The sequence below is a fragment of the Schistocerca gregaria genome, chromosome 2 (assembly GCF_023897955.1).
Source record: "Schistocerca gregaria isolate iqSchGreg1 chromosome 2, iqSchGreg1.2, whole genome shotgun sequence".
In the NCBI taxonomy this organism is placed as follows: Eukaryota; Metazoa; Arthropoda; class Insecta; order Orthoptera; family Acrididae; genus Schistocerca; species Schistocerca gregaria.
This window is the reverse complement of record NC_064921.1, coordinates 389,721,297-389,743,195: the sequence shown is the minus strand read 5'-3', so window position 1 is coordinate 389,743,195 and position 21,899 is coordinate 389,721,297. Positions and strand designations below refer to the sequence as shown.

The 21,899-nt window shown below is 37.8% G+C and overlaps 1 protein-coding gene across 1 annotated transcript in view; it reads right to left on the bottom strand.

Annotated features, from left to right (window-relative positions):
• Positions 1-21,899, bottom strand: part of LOC126335794 (glycerol kinase-like) — a 285,428-nt gene that overhangs the window by 158,682 nt on the left and 104,847 nt on the right. Inside the window, exon 5 of the mRNA XM_049999258.1 lies at positions 1,403-1,505. Within this exon, the coding sequence (XP_049855215.1) occupies positions 1,403-1,505 (103 nt within the window). The remainder of the gene's footprint in view (positions 1-1,402; positions 1,506-21,899) is intronic.

The window sequence follows — 21,899 nt, the reverse complement described above, 5'->3', positions numbered from 1 at the left end:
AATTTTCACTGCCTCTACTTCAGCTGCATTTTGAGCATTTTTGCGAAGTGCACATTAGGTAGAGCTCCCAAAAATGTTTATTTCAAGTCACTGTTAACTGGAGAAACAAATCAGGATCTCCAGTACTTGACAATTGGGCCACACTGGTAACATATTCACAGCCTTCCCCAGTATGGCAATCATGAGCTGTATCTTCTACAGAACATAGCGAAGCATTTCTCAGTTATTCGGTGGTCAGCATTTAACAAAATGTTGATTTAGGGCACTATTGACCATTAAGAGCTCAGCCATCCAAGTTGGAAGGTTTCCTCATTCACATCTAGTCTATAACTTTCCACTGCAAAGTGTGAGTGTAATGCCAAAAGTGTATATATTTTACTTGGGAGGAAATGTCTTAAGGTAAAACGAAAAGAAGGACTAACATCATCCATAAACTGTGTGGCAACTCTTGGGGCTCCGCAGCAAATATGCTTTATATGTCAGCATTTGGGCTTCCCTATTTAGGGATGAAATATTGTGACCCTGTTGTGATTAACTGCTTGCATATAAACAAGATTGATGTGGTGTTACAGGACACTAAGCACACTGTCAGTGGAACAATAAAACCCATCCCTAATGCATTGCTGCCCTCCATAAGTGTTGGCCATGAGTATTCATCAGAGTCAAGGGTATCATCAGGAGCATTCCTGAACTGCTCTTTTTCTCTTTATACATAAAATACCTAAATGAGCTGATGGACAGGGTGAGCAGAAATGTGTGACTGTTTGGTGATAATGCTTTAGTACAATGAAAAGTACTGTTGTTGACTGGAAAAGGATGATTCCTTGGTGCCTCAGAATATGTTCTGCCAAATTAATCCTATTTACAATAAAACCATGAAAGATCACCTGAATCACTGCCAAACAACGTTACTAACAACACAACTTATGGGAGCAGAACGTCAATTATTTTAGAAGAAGTTGTGCGCCATTTGATTTGTAAATGAGATTCAGTGTTGTTGGAGTTAACACTGACCAACTACATTTCACCTATTACTCACCTCTAGCAAGTTTTTCCCTTCATGCTAGTAACTGTGTAAAGTAGCTGCTCTTGTATCCAGGAAATACAATATCAGTCTATTACAAACATTTATAAAACATTAGAGTGCAACACATGAAAGAATATAAGATTTATTTGCATTGGCAGTTAGTTACAGAACCAGTTCCACTGAGCATAAAAATATTTTACTGTGATCTTAAAAAACTATGTTTATAGAAATATACATAACTGTGAAGAGCATTTTCAAACTTGTATTCAAAAGCTACAAGGAAACTCCTCTGCAGTAATGTTACTCCTACTAAGATCTCATTGTCATTGAAAATATGTCACTAACATAACAAGATTATAATTAATTAGAACTTACACCTGAGATTGGGACATCTTCCAAAGGTGAAACAGCAATACGCCCGTAAATTTCTGATGAACTTTTAATTTCAGGCAGTATTTCTTTAGGAACACCAAAAACTCTGAAACAGAAAAATTTATTGTCTGCATAGCAGTGACAAAAGTGCACATTAATAACAAAAGACTATTATGATTGGTATACCACATTACTGTGCAATCACTCAGCTGTCCATAACTAGTCAACACAACCTCTTATTATTTTTATAGATACGTATTCCATGGCCGTGGACCACGTGATGTGTCATCCAAAAGTGGAACAACCAAGCAAAGATATTGCAAAGAATATAAGTAATAAAGAGCAGAATATTTTAAAGACAATAACTAAAATTAGTAAGAAAGATTTTATATTTCATTCACATTATAACAGTTAAAAATTTATGTGAACATAATTTTGGACACTGTGCCATAAACTCAATAATTACAAAACAATCTCATTCATCAATTCTTCTAGAGAGTAGAAGGGCACATCTAAGTGGTATTTGCTTATGTTTGAAGCTGGCATCCTACTGGTCAGAGCGTGGAATGTTATATCCCTTAATCAGGCAGATTAGAAAATTTAAAAGTGGAAATGCATATGTTGAAGTTTGATATAGTATGAATTATTGAAGTTTGGTGGCTAAATTTTACTAATATTTGTAAAGATGATGTAGAGCTATTTCCTTGGCATTGAATTACGCAGTTTTGTCTGTATAATTCAGTGGGAGGTGGTATAACACTGCAAGCTGGAGCAATCCCCATTTGCTATGACTGCACTCCTCTTAGTAATTAATTTTTTTCCTATTCAGTTTTCAGCTTTCATCAAGTTGCCAATGTAGTGCATATACAGGGTGATTCAAAAAGAATACCACATCTTTAGGAATTTAAAACTCTGCAACAACAAAAGGCAGAGCTAAGCACTATCTGTCGGCGAATTAAGGGAGCTATAAAGTTTCATTTAGTTGTACATTTGTTCGCTTGAGGCGCTGTTGACTAGGCGTCAGCATCAGTTGATGCTAAGATGGCAACCGCTCAACAGAAAGCTTTTTGTGTTATTGAGTACGGCAGAAGTGAATCGATGACAGTTGTTCAGCGTGCATTTCGAACGCAGTATGGTGTTAAACTTCATGATAGGTGGTGTATTAAACGTTGGTATAAACAGTTTACAGAGAATGGGTGTTTGTGCAAAGGGAAAAGTTCTGGACGGCCAAGAACGAGTGATGAAAATGTAGCACGCATCCAGCAAGCATTTGTTCACAGCCCAGAAAATCAACTCGCAGAGCTAGCAGAGAGCTGCAAATTCCACAATCAACTGTATGGAGAGTCCTACGAAAAAGGTTAGTTATGAAACCTTATCGTCTGAAATTGGTTCAAGCACTGTCTGCAGCTGACAAGATTAAAAGAATCGATTTCTGTGATTTTATCCTTGCTCAAATGGAAACAGATGAATCCTTCGTTTCAAAGATTGTGTTTAGTGATCAAGCAACTAACCACACTAACGGGAAAGTCATCCGTCACAATGTCTGTATATGAGGCAGTGAGAATCCACGGGAAACAACTCAGTATGAACATGACTTGCCTAAGGTGAACGTTTTCTGTGCCATTTCAGCCAATAAAGTTTTTGGTCCCTTTTTCTTTGAAGGTGCTACTGTAACTGGACTGCAGTATCTGGAGATGTTAGAGAATTGGCTGTTCCCTCAGCTCGAACAAGAAGCACAACAATTCATATTTCAGCAGGATGGAGCGCCACCACATTGGCACTTATCTGTCCGTAACTACCTAAACGTCAACTACCCGTAGTGATGGATCGGCCGCCAGGCAGCCTGTGACAGAGCACTTCATCACTGGCCTCCAAGAAGCCCTAATCTTACCCCCTGCGATTTTTTCTTATGGAGGTATGTTAAGGATATGGTGTTTCGGCCACCTCTCCCAGCCACCATTGATGATTTTAAACGAGAAATAACAACAGATATCCAAACTATTACGCCTGATATGCTACAGAGAGTGTGGAACGAGTTGGAGTGTCGGGTTGATATTGCTCGAGTGTCTGGAGGGGGCCATATTGAACATCTCTGAACTTGTTATTGAGTGAAAAAAAACTTTTTAAATACTCTTTGTAATGATGTATAACAGAAGGTTATATTATGTTTCTTTCATTAAATAGACATTTTTAAAGTTGTGGTATTGTTTTTAGATCACCCTGTATATTACCTGCCCGAATCTTCTTGTTTAGCAGTCTTTTTGTTGTGACTGTCTGCGGCTCAACATCTCCACTACTCAACATCTCCACTATATGGTGAGTAGTGATCTATCCTTTCAATAATACTGTGATTATTCCATCCTGGATTTTCTATTGTTTGACAGAATCTTTCAAACATTAATCAGACTTTGTTTCATGTGGGCTTGTTATTCAAACCAAAGTTTTCAAATATGTACATTCCAATAAAGCATGCAGTTCTGTCAAAAACTATGTTAATTAAAAGTATTGAATAGTAGGCATTGTTACTAGTTACTGTATGAGATAATTGCAATTTCGACTGCACTAATAGGTAGCTTCACATGTAATGGCAGCACTTATTTAGAAAGAGCAGCATCCAGACTGTACAGTAAAATCATTCAATCTTCCTGAAACTGAGTAACTTTTTAATATTAACTTTAGTACACAATCAAAATTTCTGTTGCAGATTTACCCTTCACACTTGCTATATTCTCAAGTTTGACACAATATTTTTGTTTCCCCATTTTTCTGGACCAAATGGCACCCTTCATTAACCAATTAAGGCATTAATTAAGAATTTCAATAATTTATCATAATTTCAAATACATTAATTGTACTCATAAAAAGGGAATTAACTGCATAGATATACAAAATAGCTCTGTACACTTTTTTGCTTTATTAATTCACTAAATATTTTGTTGACTAAGTCTTTCACGAAATATACAGGCTGTTTCAGAATGAATATACTAGTTTTAAAGCACTGCAGCATTTATTACACTCAACTTAAAATCATAAACAATGAACCAAATGAAAGATCAACTCAGTTTTTCTTATAAGAGTTCAATGTGGCCATCATTAGTCACACATCAAGTCAATAGGCAACTTCTTCCCAAATCTTGATCAACATGACTCAAGTAACTGTTGCACCAACATTGTTTCTAAGGATAGGCAGATCAGCTGGTAGTGGAGGCACATGCACATGATCCTTTATGAACCCCCAAGGTAAAAATCACATGGTGGCAGACTGGGTGAAAGTTGAGGGCACACAAACCAAGGTCTGCCCCCCCCCCCTTTTGGCCAATCCATTGTTTAACTAATCACATGCTGAGTTAAGGCTAGTGAGGTGGTGCACGACCTTGCTCCCAAATAAAGTTCTGTGGTTCAGCTTCTTTTAATTGAAGAAAGAGCCATAGTTATAGCACATCAAGATAAGAAGCACCAGCTACAGTTGCTTCACTGTAGAACAGAGGCCCATGAACTTTCTGGCAGATGTTGTTATTGCAATCTTCAGTCTGATGATTGGTTTGACACAGTTCTCAACACTACACTATCACGTGCAAGCCTCTTCTACCCTGAATGACTACAGCGGCCTACACCTTTCTTAATCTGTTTACTGTGTCCATCTTTTGGTCTCCCTCAATGATTTTTACCTGCACACTTCTCTCAAATATTAAACTGATGATTCCTTGGTGTCTCAGAATGTGTCCAATCAATCAATCCCTACTTTTAGTCAAGTTGTGCCACAAATTTCTAGTCTTCTCAAATCTATTCAGTACCTCATTATTTACGTAATCTACCCATCTAATCTTCAGCATTCTTCCACTGCACCACATTTCAAAAGCTTCTATTCTCTTCTTATCTAAACTGTTTATTGTCCATGTTTCACATCCATAAATGGGTCCACTTCATACAAATAATTTCAGAAAAAGACTTTCTAACACTTAAATCCATATTTTATTTTAACAAATTACTCTTCTTCAATAGTAATGCTTTCCTTGCCATTGTAAGTCTGCATTTTATGTCCTCTGTACTTCAGTCATTATCAGTTACTTTGCTACCCAAATAGCAAAACTCACCTACTACCATTAAGTTTCTTGTTTCATAACCTAATTCCCTCAGCATTACCCAACTTAGTTTGACCACATTCTATTATCCTTGTTTTGCTTTTGCTGATGTTCATCTTATATCCTCCTCTGTCCACTCTATTCCACTGCTGTGCCAAGTCCTTTGCTGTCCCTGGCAGAATTACAATGTCTTTGGCGAAACTCAAAGCTTTTATTTCTTCTCCCTGAACTTTAACTCCTACTCTGAATTTTTCTTTGGTTTCCTTTATTGCTTGCTCAGTGTACAAATTGAATAACATCAGGAATAGGCTGTAATCCTACTCCAGTGTGATATGGCACAGAAAACATCCAATTAGAACTTGTAACAACTGCAAATGATAAGGACATAGTTTTAAGTGTCTCCTTAAAAGTCTCCACACAGGTGCCACTGCAATTGCTAATTCACAACTAGCATTCCAAACTGATTTCTTGGGGCTACACATGAAAGCCACTTGCTCATTCAACACATTCTTCAGTCACTCTTGGTTGTTCCACACTTTCCTGTTTGCACACAGGGATACAAACAAAACTGTTTGAGTTGCTCTTTCATTTGGTGTCTTCAGAATGAGATTTTCACTCTGCAGCAGAGTGTGTGCTGGCGTGAAACTTCCCGGAGTTAAAACTGTGCATCGGACCAAGACTCGAACTCAGGACCTTACTGGCAGAAGTAAAAGCTGTGAGGATGGGGTGTGAGTCGTGCTGGGGTAGCTCAGATGGTAGAGCACTTGCCCACGAAAGGCAAAGGTCCCGAGCTCAAGTCTCGGTCCGGCACACAGTTTTAATCTGCCAGGATGTTTCATTTGGTGTATTATTTATAATTTATAATAAAGAATGTAATAAGTGCTACCAAGCCTTAAAAACTTGCATATTTATTTTGAAACACCCAGTATAACTTACCCAAATTAGTAAATTCTAACCTAGCAGTCTCACAAATTAATATGTAGTTTCTGAAATCGAAAAATATTCATATGCCAGTCTTTATAAAGGCCACCCTTCCCAAAAATCATCAGTCCCAAGCAAGCTAGCATATGTTCAACAATTACGTAACAGGCTTGCAGCTAACAGTAATAGGAGAAACATCTAATCACTTGTAGCATCTTTTATCAGGTACTCTGAGTCAATCTGGAAGTAACTTTCATTCTGTCTGTGTCAGCAACATGGACATATGAGTATTTATGTCATATATTTAGGAAATTGAAGTGTTAATAGACTGTGCAAACTAAAACTATCGTAGTGTTCTTTTGAATGTAAAACTCTACTGGGATTACCTTGCCACTGTCACACTGTTTCATAAGTTTTAAGAAAGATCGGAGACTACTCAGCTTGTTAATTTCAGTGACAATAAATGCAAAAGGCAGTCAGATCTACTTAAAGCTATATAACTTTCACTGTTGGCCAATTCACCAACAAACCAGTTTTCAGCAATATGATGGTCTTCCATCAATGAGATACTGAGAGCAAACTAGAAAATGCAGGTGGGTGAACAAACATTTGGTGCCCCAGGTGAGGAACAGTCCCACCTCAGTTCTGTTAAACTAAACACACACTTTTATGGACAGTTATGGCAGAAGAACTTAAAAACTTGTTGACAAAAGTACTGAGATTAAGGGAGATTTAAAATGCAGGAGCTCTGTATTACAAAGTAGCAGAAATGAAGGATGCATAAATAAGACAACGAGAGTCAATACTAGCAAACATTAGGAAAACAGAGAACACAGCATTGCACATAGTAGTACTGAAAGATGCAAGATTAACTATGATGCTTTGCAGATGAAAAATAAATTAATGCTGCCATACTGAGCGAATCTCTGTCAACTAAAGACAGGCTGAGGAGCTAATGCCATCTTCAGTGAGACACAGCCAATAAAGAACCAGAGGGGAGGTCAGCAGTAAACAATATAACCTAATGCAGTAATAGGGAAAGGACTGGTGAGAAGATGACAATAGGCCAGATGGCTGCAGCCACTGATGTTGTAGAAAATTAAGGTCAACTGTTTGTTATTTAGTGTTCATATAGTATTTTCATAAAGGGGTGACATGGAGGTAGAAGACAGTGTGTTTGAATGTAGAACATAAGAACATTCTATGGCTGAGAACGTAATCTAACTAATAAACTAAACTCAATGCAAATTCTCTCAGAGAAGAAAATCAAAACTGTAGGGAAACATTTGCACTCAAACCTAGATGCTTTGCATCAGGATATTTGGTCCAGTGGAGAGGAAATTAGAAACTTATGTAATAAGGACATGAAAGCTGTTGTTGTGACTCTCTCAGGATGATTTAACACTTTGGAAAACCAAGCCCAAGTAAAACTCAGGTCACAATGCTGTGTTCAATATATTGTGCCCAAGTATAGCTCAGGCCATGATTTTCTTCATACACTAGCCACCTATTGCTCAAAAACTGGACTCATTTCAGATGAGAACAATGTATGGACATCTAACTACCTGTCCTTTGACAGGTGCTGCCTTCTGTTGTAAATTTCTAGAATTATTTTGAAAGAAACTGTAGGAAACATAACAACTGTTGTCATGATTCAATGATCCAATGTGTGCTCACATTATTGTGAGTTTTGGATGTGTGCTCATTAGGTTTTGCAGTTTGCTGTAATTTTGATACAAATATATCATGTTTGTTAGGCTTGAAATTTTGTAAGCTCAAGAGGAAGAATTAAATTATTCTGGAATCAGAGGGAGAAATATATCATTGGGAACAGCTTGAAGAAAATTCATATTCAGGTAAGCTGCAATCTTGTGCAGTTTTTCATTGCTAATATTGTTGCTACAGATACTGATGCTGTAATTACAATTTTGTTCTGTTTTATTTGTTAATCTCGTCTCTTTTATAGGTGGATCTCATAATGAAGCAACATTGAACATGGGTTTGCATGATTTGTATGGAGAAGATGAAACCATTCTCTGGCATAACAAGCAGGAAAGGAAAGTTACAAACTGGGGTTGCCCTGAAAGTGACAGACCTCTCTGCATGCCAGAATACTTCAGATTTTTACATGCAAAAGCCTGTTACATGTGAAATTTCTCAAGAATTCATCTCACCTTTTTTTATCATTATTGTAAAATCTGTAATAAATCAAAGAACTAAAATAAATATGAAAATAGACCATGATATGTGGTCTTTTTAGTGTGTATTGACCTTTAAGATATATCAAACACAAATGCTCCACTCCCCCCAACACCTCAAAATTCTAGTCAACACAACCTGGAACCACAACACCCCAATTCAGTAGTTAACCTTTCGTCCAAACCCCTCTCCCAATCCAAAACCTCTGTCCTATCCAAAGGCCTCACCTTCAGCCCCACTCCCAGGTTCAACCAAACTGCCCTTGTCAAAGATTTACTGTCCTACACTCGTAGTCTCTGCTGGAAATATCACTTTGCCACGAAGAAAAATAATCCTGATCCCACTCCTAATGATCCAACTCCCCAAGACACTATCAAAATTCAAACCTGCCTGCAACAGTTCCGTCCTCCATCACAGCGAGACCCACCTCCTCTTCCTCAAAATCACCCTCTCCAAACCTTCCAGGAATTTCTCACTTCCAGCCTTGCCTCTCAATCTTTCTTGAAAAACCTTAATCCTACTTCCAACATCACCACAGCCGAAGCCCAGGCTACCCGTGATCTGAAAGCTGACCGATCCATCATCATTCTTCCAGGTGACAAGGGTTCCACGACCGTGGTACTTGATCATCGGGAGTATGTGGCTGAGGGACTGCGTCAGCTTTCAAACAACTCTACATACAAAGTTTGCCAAGGTAATCCCATTCCTGATGTCCAGGCGGAGCTTCAAGGAATCCTCAGAACCTTAGGCCCCCTACAAAACCTTTCACCTGACTCCATTAAACTCCTGACCCCACTGACACCTCGCACTCCTACCTTCTACCTACTTCCTAAAATTCACAAACCCAAAAATCCTGGCCGCCCCATTGTAGCTGGTTACCAAGCCCCCACAGAACGTATCTCTGCCTACGTGGATCAACACCTTCAACCCATTACATGCAGTCTCCCATCCTTCATCAAAGACACCAACCACTTTCTCGAACGCCTGGAATCTGTACTCAGTCTGTTACCCCCGGAAACCATCCTTGTAACCATTGATGCCACTTCCCTATACACGAATATCCCGCACGTCCAGGGCCTCGTTGCAATGGAGCACTTCCTTTCACGCCGATCACCTGCTACCTCTTTCCTCGTCACCTTAGCCAGCTTCATCCTGACCCACAACTTCTTCAGTTTTGAAGGCCAGACATACCAACAATTAAAGGGAACAGCCATGGGTACCAGGATGGCTCCCTCGTATGCCAACCTATTTATGGGTCGCTTAGAGGAAACCTTCTTGGTTACCCAAGCCTGCCAACCCAAAGTTTGGTACAGATTTATTGATGACATCTTCATGATCTGGACTCACAGTGAAGCAACTCCAGAATTTTCTCTCCAACCTCAACTCCTTTGGTTCCATCAGATTCACCTGGTCCTACTCCAAATCCCATGCCACTTTCCTAGACGTTGACCTCCATCTGTCCAATGGCCAGCTTCACACATCCGTCCACATCAAACCCACCAACAAGCAACAGTACCTCCATTATGACAGCTGCCACCCATTCCATATCAAACGGTCCCTTCCCTACAGCCTAGGCCTTCGTGGCAAACGAATCTGCTCCAGTCCTGAATCCCTCGACCATTACACCAACAACTTGAAAACAGCTTTCGCGTCCCGCAACTACCCTCCCGACCTGGTACAGAAGCAGATAACCAGAGCCACTTCCTCATCCCCTCAAACCCAGAACCTCTCACAGAAGAACCCCAAAAGTGCCCCACTTGTGACAGAATACTTCCTAGGACTGGATCAGACCTTGAATGTGGCTCTCCAGCAGGGATACGACTTCCTAAAATCCTGCCCCGAAATGAGATCCATCCTTCATGAAATCCTCCCCACTCCACCAAGAGTGTCTTTCTGCCGTCCACCTAACCTTCGTAACCTCTTGGTTCATCCCTATGAAATCCCCAAACCACCTTCCCTACCCTCTGGCTCCTACCCTTGCAACCGCCCCCGGTGTAAAACCTGTCCTATGCACCCTCCCACCACCACCTACTCCAGTCCTGTAACCCGGAAGGTGTACACGATCAAAGGGAGAGCCACGTGTGAAAGCACCCACGTGATTTACCAACTGACCTGCCAGCACTGTGACGCTTTCTATGTGGGAATGACCAGCAACAAACTGTCCATTCGCATGAATGGACACAGGCAGACAGTGTTAGTTGGTAATGAGGATCACCCTGTGGCTAAACATGCCTTGGTGCACGGCCAGCACATCTTGGCACAGTGTTACACCGTCCAAGTTATCTGGATACTTCCCACCAACACCAACCTATCCGAACTCCGGAGATGGGAACTCGCCCTTCAGTATATCCTCTCTTCTTGATATCCGCCAGGTCTCAACCTCCACTAATTTCAAGTTGCCGCCGCTCATACCTCACCTGTCTTTCAACAACTTCTTTGCCTCTGTACTTCCGCCTCGACTGACATCTCTGCCCTTACTCTTTGCCTTTAAATATGTCTGCTTGTGTCTGTGTGTGTGTGGATGGATATGTGTGTGTGTGATTGAGTTCACTCCAGTATAAAATGAATTTTGTGATTTTGGGTCTTCTTAATCTTTATTGTGTTGTTTGTTTTGTTTTCATGGCACCCTGAAAAGTTACATAAGATACTGGTATTTTTTCCTACTCGTATTCTCCTACAAGAGAAACAAAATATTTGAAAGCAAAAGGTTTTTACATTTTACAGAGAAAGAACCTGTGCATAGATAAGAACATAAATATATTAAAAACAAAGATTCCAAGACTTACCAAGCGGGAAAGTGCCGGTAGATAGGCACAATAAATAAAATGCACAAACACACACACAGAATATCTATCTTTCGCAACTGACATACACAGACACAAGCAGTGTGTGCGAGTGTACACCTGTCTTTTTTTCCCCATAAGGTAAGTCTTTCCGCTCCCAGGATTGGAATGACCCCTTACCCTCTCCCTTAAAACCCACATCCTTTCGTCTTTCCCTCTCCTTCCTGAAGAAGCAACCATCGGTTGCGAAAGCTAGTAATTCTGTGTGTGTGTTTTGTTCATTGTGCCTGTCTGCCGGCGCTTTCCTGCTTGGTAAGTCTTGGAATCTTTGTTTTTAATATGCAAATGTGCCAGCGATGTTTTAAATGATAAATGGCTAGTTTTCTGGACCCAAAATTTTTCTAAGTGGTTGGACCTCAAACTGTAACCAGCATAGTGCAAACAAGTACTTATGATAACAGCGATGAGCTGGCTTCTGATTCAAAACATGTTAATTCAGTTGTTATTGAGAATGTGGTGGTAGTTCAAGAAAATGTTGACATTTATACTGCTAACTTTGATGATACTTAAACAGAAAATGTACAAGTAATAAATGACACTACTGACAAATTTAATGGGCTTGTTACAGAAGAATGTCAGAACAGTGAACATGTTAATAATGGGACTGTAAATAATGCTGTGACAGACGATATGCAGTTAGGGAGAGAAAAGTTTGGAAAATCAAAGTTTCCTAAAATAAACAAAAATATTGGCAAATCTCCACTGCTGAATGTAAACAGACATTTTCAAAGTTGATAGTGATGTGAATAATTTGCAGGAAGTAATTTTCAATGTAATTTTACAGTAGGTAACCTATAATGTGAAGGTAATGTTCAATGCATTTGTGTCTGTTGATCGCAGAATGTTTAAAGATTTCGTTGTCTATTGCATTGGGTTGAAAAATGTTTTGAATAATAAGAATAATGTTTCAAACAATATTGCAAGACTATATGAGGGAGCAGGGGGTCAGAATAAATGGCAATTCTTGAATACATAGGGACTTCACTGAACTTTAATGGACACACTATCTGTCCAATGGTGACTTCCCAAGATGGATTATCTCATTCTTCCTTTCTTGATTACTCTCTTCTCTAGCTATCCAATGCACAGGTTACAAGGAGAAAGTATACACCCTGTATATAAAATGTTTATTTCAGTAATTACATTGTTCTAGATATCAATACAGCAGTTTCTGTTATGTTAACTACAAATTATGAAAAAATATCTAATATGTATTTACGTTTGTATTCAGTAATTCTAAAAAATTGCGTGAGTAACGACAAAATCTTTTACAGCTCAATGAAGCAAAAAATTGAATCTGCAATAAGAGATCTGTATTACGGTAGTAGATGAAAAATGTTGAGGAACAATGACCCCAGTCTCATTTTTAAAATAAATGTTTGAGGCTAATTAAAGTTACCTTTTTGCACAAAAGTGAAATTAAAACTAGTTTGCTACAGTAACAAGCTAGTTTCATGAAAAGAAGTCACTATATTGCCCTTCAGACATAAGCAAATGATGGTGAGAAAAATAAGCAACATTGCCCATAATAAAAGAGATGGGGGAAAAATTGTCATGAGGAAGTCCTTCAGCCATGAGAGGAAAATAAATGATTTAAAGTAAAATAATGTGTTCATCTGGAACACTAAAGTGAAGTAAATGATGTTTTGTTTGTTTATAAAGAAAATAAAAGGCTTGTTAATAAATTTGTGGTATGTTGCTGCGGAGTGACATTTAGTATACTCAGTTTGGTAAAGAGCCAGATTGAGGTATTCATAGTTAATGATTATGTTATGAAGTAAAATCTGAAGCAGCTAAGGAAAGAGATAATAAGTTAGTTACATGTTCCATGGATCATTTCGCACAATAGGTTGTAATGATGTGGCACAAGTCATTTAATATCCACATGACAAATTAATTATTACATATAGTTACATTCTGAACAATCAGTTTTTTTTTACAAAAACAAAAAAAGATATACAGATGTGAGTTAGTAATTCCTATTCACCACCTTTTATACATTACAATAACAGAAATTCTTCTACAGAACAGAAAGAGCTGTCAAGGAGAATCTTTCTGAGTTTGTTATCAATTTTTTTTAATTTATTTTTTTGTTATTTCATCACCATGAGTTACACTTATCATTAGCGTAGTACCTCTAGATGTGCAAAACTGGGTATGTTGTGTCTTTTAAAATTGAGGGTAAAACCATTTGCAGAAAATCAGCCAATGATACTATTAAGAAGTTCATTTGCCATTTCTTCTGTTTGTGTATGTGAGTTTTGATCGATTACAATACTAGTGTCATCTGCAAAAAGAGCTAATTCTCCATGTTGTGTACTAGACAAATATTGTTTACATATATGAGGAACAGTAGTAATCCTAAGACTGAACCTTGGGGAAACCCTTATGTGATTTCTGCTTAGTCAGAATTATGTCTCTGGACTAAATTGTTTGAATTACTAAATACAACTTTCAACAATATTATGAAATGAATAGTTGCTACTCAACATATAGTGAAGATGCTGAGTAGCAGATGGGCTTCAACTGCCAGAGATTGCGGTCATATGTGTGTGTGGGTAGCGTTTGAGTACATGTGTGTATGTGTGTGTGTGTGTGTGTGTGTGTGTGTGTGTGTGTTACCTATTTTCGATGAAGGTATTGTTGGACAAAAACTCACATTCTGACAGTCTTTTCGTTGCTCCTTTCTGCAACTGAGCATCTCTGCTATATGGTGAGTAGAACTTTTCATAACATTTTACAGTCCATCCTGATTTTCCATTGTACAACTTCCTGCACTCTTTTGGTTAGATGTGACATTATCCATTAGTAGGCTACACCATCAGTCCCATAAAATGTCAATTTACTTATGAGAATACTGTGATTCACACAGTCAAATACCCTAGAGAGCTTGCAGAAAATAACAACCAGCACGAGTTTATTTTAATGCTTGTAAGATCTGGTGAGTGAATGTGTAAATGCCATTCTCCATAGAGAAACTCTTCTGAAACCTAAACTTTGATTTGCTAAGGTTACTATCATTGCTGCGGTAAGATACTATTCTAGAATACATCATCTCCTCAAAAATTTTGGAGAATGATGTCAGAAGTTTCTTTCTTAAAGAGGGTTTTAACAGTGGCATATTTCAGTCTCTTTGGAAAAAAGCTTTGAGTTAGTGATGCATTACATATTTCATATAAGACTACCCTTCTTACATAGGAACAAATTTTAGTACTCTATTAGAAACACCATCAAAATTAGATGATCTTTTATTTTTGAGAGAATGTGTAATTTTCTTAATTTGTTGGTACCTTTATATGACTGAATTTTATGAAAGTTACATTTTCAATATACTGGTGTGATATCGTTCTTGAGTTGTTTGCCCCTACGCTTTCTATTACATTTAAGAAATAATTACCAAATGCACTTCCTACCAGTGATTCATCACTTATAGCCCTTCCATTCAGTTTAATAATGAAGAAAAGACAGATTGCTAATTACCATAAAGAATACATTTCAAGTTGCAGACAGGCACAATTAAAAGACACTTACACATAGCTTTTGGCCACAGCCTCCATCAGCAAAAGGAGACACATACCATTCTTAGGTGTATATTTCAATTTACCATATATAGACTGGGACACTCAGATGTTTAGGACGGGTGGTAGGGACAGAGCATCGAGTGACATTATACAGAGTGCACTATCCAAAAATTACCTCAAGCAATTAAACAGAGAACCAACTTGTGGAGATAACATCTTCGACCTACTGATTACAAACAGACCCGAATGTTTCGACTCTGTAAGCACAGAACAGGGAATCAGTGATCATAAGCCATTGCAGCATCCCTGAATATGGAAGTAAATAGGAATATGAAAAAGGGGAGAAAGGGTTATCTGTTTAACAACAGTAATAGGAGGCAGATTTCAGGCTATCTAACAGATCAAAACTAAAATTTCTGTTCCGACACTGACAATGTTGAGTGTTTATGGAAAAAGTTGAAGGCAATCGTAAAATACATTTTAGACAGGTATGTGCTGAGTAAAACTGTGAGAGACGGGAAAAACCTACTGTGGTTCAACAACAAAGTTAGGAAACTACTGAGAAAGCAAAGAGAGCTTCACTACAAATTTAAATGCAGCCAAAATCTCAGACAAACAGAAGCTAAACGATGTATAAAGTTATCATAAGGAGGGCTATGCATGAAGGATTCAGTGAATTTGAAAGTACAATTCTATGTGTCGACTTGACAGAAAATCCTAGGAAGTTTTGGTCTTACGTTAAATCCATAAGTGGATCGAAACAGCATATTCATACACTCTGGGATGATAATGGCATTGAAACAGAGGATGACATGCATAAAGCTGAAATACTAAACACCTTTTTCCAAAGCTGTTTCACAGAGGAAGACTGCATTGCAGTTCCTTCTCTAAATCCTCGCATGAATGAAAAAATGGCTGATATCGAAATAAGTGTCCAAGGAATAGAAAAGAAACTGAAATCACTCGACAGAGGAAAGTCCACTGGACCTGACGGGATACCAATTCGATTCTACATAGAGTATGCGAAAGAATTTGCCCCCCTTCTAACAGCCATGTACCGCAAGTCTTTAGAGGAACGGACGGTTCCAAATGATTGGAAGAGAGCACAGATAGTTCTAGTTTTCAAGTAGGGTTGTAGAGCAGATGCACAAAACTATAGGCCTATATCTCTGACATCAATCTGTTGTAGAAATTTAGAACATGTTTTTTGCTCGCATATCATGTCATTTCTGGAAACCCAAAATCTATTCTGTAGAAATCAACATGGATTCCAGAAACAGTGATCATGTGAGAAACAACTGACTTTATTTGTTCATGAGACCCAGAAAATATTAGATACAGGCTCCCAGGTAGATGCCATTTTCCTTGACTTCTGGAAGGCATTCGATACAGTTCCCCACTGTTGCCTGATAAACGAAATAAGAGCCTACGGAATATCAGACCAGCTATGTGGCTGGATTGAAGAGTTTTTAGCAAACAGAACACAGCATGTTGTTCTCAATGTAGAGATGTCTAGAGACGTTAAAGTAACCTCTGGTGTGCCACAGGGGAGAGTTATGGTACCATTGCTTTTCACAATATATATAAATTACCTAGTAGATAGTGTCAGAAGTTCCATGCGGCTTTTCCTGGATGATGCTGTAGTATACAGAGACGTTGCAGCATTAGAAAATTGCAGAAAAATGCAGGAAGATCTGCAGCGGATAGACACTTGGTGCAGGGAGTGGCAACTGACCATTAACATAGACAAATGTAAAGTACTGCGAATACATAGAAAGAAGGATCCTTTAGTGTATGGTTATATGATAGCGGAACAAGCAGTGATAGCAGTTACTTCTGTAAAATAACTGGGATTATGCGTACGGAACTATTTTAAGTGGAATGATCATATAAAATTAATTGTTGGTAAGGTGGGTGCGAAGTTGAGATTCATTGGGAGAGTCCTTAGAAAATGTAGTCCATCAACAAAGGAGGTGGCTTACAAAACACTCGTTCGACCTATACTTGAGTGTGGGATCCGTATCAGGTCGGGTTGACAGAGGAGATAGAGAAGATCCAAAGAAGAGCGGCGCGTTTTGTCACAGGGTTATTTGGTAAGCATGATAGCGTTACGGAGATGTTTAGCAAACTCAAGTGGCAGACAGGCACTCTGCATCGCAGTGTAGCTTTCTGTCCAGGTTTCGAGAGGGTGCGTTTCTGGATGAGGTATTGAATATATTGCTTCCCCTACTTATACCTCCCAAGGAGATCATGAATGTAAAATTAGAGAGATCTGAGCGCACACGGAAGCTTTCCAGCAGTCGTTCTTCCCGTAAACCATACACAACTGGAACAGGAAAGGGAGGTAATGCAGTGGCACGTAAAGTGCCCTCCACCACACACCATTGGGTGGCTTGCGGAGTATAAATGTAGATGTAGATGACATAAGCAAGCTCACCTCATACACATACAATTGCCAATGCCAGCATCTCGGGCCGGAAAGCTGGAGCTGACGGTCATGTGCGAGTGAGGCGTGCTTGGGTGTGGGTGTGAATTATGTGCATCTCTCTTCTACTGACGAAGGCTGTGGCCGAAAGCTATATTTAAATGTCTGTTAACTGTGCCTGTCTCCAACTTGATGTGTCTTCTTTGTGGTAAGTAGCAATCTGTCTTTCCCTATATTGTCGATATTCCTACCTGGAGTTTCCATTGTTTGATTCAGTTTAATAATGAGTTTGTGTTGTTCTGTGGCTGGTTGTCCTGTCTCTTGTTTCCCTACATTCCATATAGCCTTAATACTGTTGTCAGAACTACTAATTTCTAACATTATGTGCATATTCCTTGATTTTTTAATATTCTTTCATAGTAATTCTGAGTAGTTTTTGTAGTGTGTAACTACTGCAGGATCCTTACTTGTTCTTGCCAAAAGATACATTTTCCTTTTCCTTTCACAAGATACTTTAATACTTCTAGGAACCAATGATATTTTACAAGGCAGTTTAGTGTCCTTTCTGATTAGTTTACACAGGAAGCTACTTCCAAGTAATTCTATGGATTTATAATGGAACAGATTAAATTTTATTTTAGCATTTGGACTGAAGATGTCAGAAAAAATGTGCCAAATGTTGAATGACGAACTGCATGGAGAAACAGAGCAGGCTAGGAAAAAATGGCTAAAACATGAGTGTGACGCAGTTGAAGAACTGGAGAGGAAGGGAAGATATCACTTACTGTATACCAGAGTAAAGACTACAACATGGGATCAAAACAGACCAGGAAGTGCTACTATGTAAATTTTCAATAAAGACGAAAACATAATGTATGAAGATTGTGAGGATATCCTGCAGAGATGGGAAGACCATTTCAAAGAGCTATAAGATGCAGATCACAAACCAACAACTACAGAACTAGAATCCATGAATAGTGTAAATGATGATGAGAAAGGTGCAACAATCATAATGGAAGAAGTAAAGAGTGCAATACCTGCAATATGAAAAATTGGGAAAGCAGTATGTACAGATACAATACTAGGAGAAATACTAAATTTTCTGGACCGAGGAGGAGTAAGAGAGATATTGAGGCTTATGTAACAAAATATATGGTAGTGGTGAATGGCAATTTGACTTTCTGACAACAGTAATGATTGAAGTACCAAAGAAACAAGAAACCAAGAAATGCATTGAGCACAGGACCGTTAGCTTCATTTTACATGCTGCCAAGGCTATTTTAAGAACCATAAACAAAAGCCTGTGAAAGGTAATGGAGAAGAATCTGAGTGGAGACCATTTTGGTTTTAGACACAACACAGTCACAAGAGGGGCACAGGACTCTTGTGAATATTGGAGAGGAAAGTGACCTATGTACATGTACTTGGAAAAGGCCTTTGATATTGTGGCTTAGGATAAACTTGAACCTGTAATGAAAGAAAGGAGAGTTGAGTGGAAAATAAGACCACTTATAAATTCATTATATTTAAATACAAAAGCATCAGTAAATGTGAGAGGAGAAAGTACCAACTGGATAAAACTAGGAAAAGAAGTATGAAAAGGCTGCTATCTTCTACCCATTACTTAGAAAATATGATTGATCATTGGCTACTAGATAACAATGGGCTAAAACTGGAGGAAGAAGAATAAGGTGTTTGAGGTTTGTAGACAACAAGGTCCTCCCAGCAACAGCTGAAAAAGAATTACAGGACACACTGGATACCATTGAAGCTAAAAGAAAGATCTATGTCATGAAAATCAGTACAAAGAAAACAAAATTTATGGCACTGGGAGAAAATAAAAGGGTAAAGATAATCCTGACTGTAGAAGTATTAAAAGATATGCACACCTTTAAATATGTCAGAAGCAGGATGGAAACATGGAAGAAGGCACAGAAATTAAAACCAGAATAGTACTGGTGAAAGAGGCATTTTATAAGAAGAGGATATTTCTGGAGCAAGAGAGAGGAAAATTTAATTGTGATGGGAGACTGGTATTTGATAGTGTTGTAAGGTACCAGGAAAAAGGTTGGCAGAGGGTATCAAACAAAGAGGGTGGGAGACGAAAATTGGGAGGAGGTGACAGGGCAGAGGAAGTGGAAACTGTTGGGTGGAATGTGTGGAGACAGTATGTTATGGTAAGTTGTGGGTGGGATGGTTACAGAAGCAGAGAATGTGTTGTAAGCATAACGCCCATTTGCACAGTTCTGAAAAGCTGGTGGTGGTGGGGAGTATCCAGATGGCTTGGGTGGTGAAGCAGCCACTGAAATCAAGCACGTTATGTTCAGCTGCATGTTGTGCCACAGGGAGGTCTACTTTGCTCATGACCACAGTTTGGCAGTGAAAATTCATCCTGGTGGACAGCTGTTTGGTAGTCATACTGTTCTAAAAAGCTGTGCATTTCTACATTGTTGATATTCCAACATGGAATTGTAATAATCAGCTATGTGTAAAGATCTATGACTCTGTTAGTATCAAAATCAGACCTTTATTCAAAAAGTTATAAACATTTCTCAATCAAACGTTACTGTGGAAAGCTATTTCATGTACTTTAGCAATGATAACTGAATCATTTTATCATGTTTATCATTCTGGAAAGATTGTAACAAACTATAAATCAAAATTCTGTAACTTGTTTTGGTAAACTTCAAAATTACTGTTTTAAACAATGAATATATTTATATTTTGATTATTGTAAAATATGTAAGGGCCAGTGTCTGCAGCCCTGAAAAGGCTAGTATTTCTCAGATTTTCTAGAGTCAGTGTTACATCATCTTCATAGTGTGAATAAAACAGTTATTATGTACAATGTCATTTCAATCACATCATTCACTAGATTTGATTAATCTGACAAGTCAGTCCTGACATTAAGATGAGCCTAAAATTTTGTTTCAGATGAAGATAATTGCAGCAAAGATGTATACTCCTCATTTTACATGCTTCAAGTTAAGTAATGATCTTGATAGCCATAATCTGTTCAGTTTTATTTTTTTGTCACATGCAAACATAATATGAGCAAAAGTCTGTGATATTATCCTTCACTTTTTAATAAATAAACAACAAACAGAAGAAATAGGTCCTAATTACATTACTAATCACCCATTTTTGTTTGATATTGTCTAAGAAACACAGATCAGTAAGTTCAAAATCATTCAATTTAACCAAACTTTAACTGAAAGATTACAAATAATAATTTACTATTCATTATCTCTACTTTGACATTTTAGTTGAAATAATATAGGTATTTGATTAGAAATATTGTATTTAACAAAATATTTGAAACTAATAATGTAAACAAACATTCTACAAGCTATACACTCCAGATTTTGATAGCAAAATCAAGATTAAACTAAAATGAAACAACCACTATTTTGTAACATTTAAATTCAGAATATATACAAATAAAATATAACCAACTCATAATAAAAAACGTTGTTAAACATTACAGAAACTTACTTTTCTGGAATTTTCTAACTCCTATTTGTAGCTTACAAATACAAGTAAAAAGTATTGCAGTAGCAGTTCTTTTTTAATTCATTTCAATTATTTCCTTCTGAAAACTTCTTTGTGAACATTTCTTTTCTAATTCTACATGTTATGTCAACATGTTTTTGGATGAAAATATCAGAATAAATCATGAGTTGAAGAATCAAACTGTATTTTAGTCTACTATGAAAATGGGCCAGGACGTTTAATGTTTAGTTTTAATTTAGAAATACATGATACATTTTTTTCAAATGAATTATATGAAATATTTGAGCCTTTATGACATTAATATCTGTCTGTGCACAATACCAATTTAGTTATGTGGAGACACTGCAAATGAATATATGTGCAAGCCTCAGAGCCAGTTTTTGTTCACTGCATCATGAATTCTGAAATAAACGGATGATGCAAAACTTTTGTTAATGTGTGTACTTGCTTCCTGATACTTTTGAACAGTGTTACTCACACATTTACATGTAGACCCACAGTTCAACATGGACTCTGAATGCAACTTCAAATTTTGTTAATAAGTATACATCGTCAAATGTGAAAGAAATGATAATTGGGGGTACGAGGCAAGGAAAGGGGGGAAGGATGAACCCTTGACTTTAAGTGCTAGAGTTAAGCATGTAACCACTGACACATTGTGAAAAAACATGGCATAGTACTAGGCCAATGAATATAAGTTCGCTAACTGAGTTACATGTGCTTGCTATCACTGTTCGTTAAAATGTGTGCAGGTGTCATAGCAGTTTAAGCATATGTTTGGTAACTATAAATTTAATACAAACTGTATAGTTACTTCTATTCAAGCATAGAGATTATTTCTGAAAGATATGTCTAATCATTATTGACTACTGTCAAACTCCATATATTTAACTGTTCACTGTAAATAGTTCAAATTACCTTTTTTGCTCTGTCACTATGCATCTATGAAATGCCAGCAAATTTTTTTTCATATTAATTATGAATCATTTCTAAAAA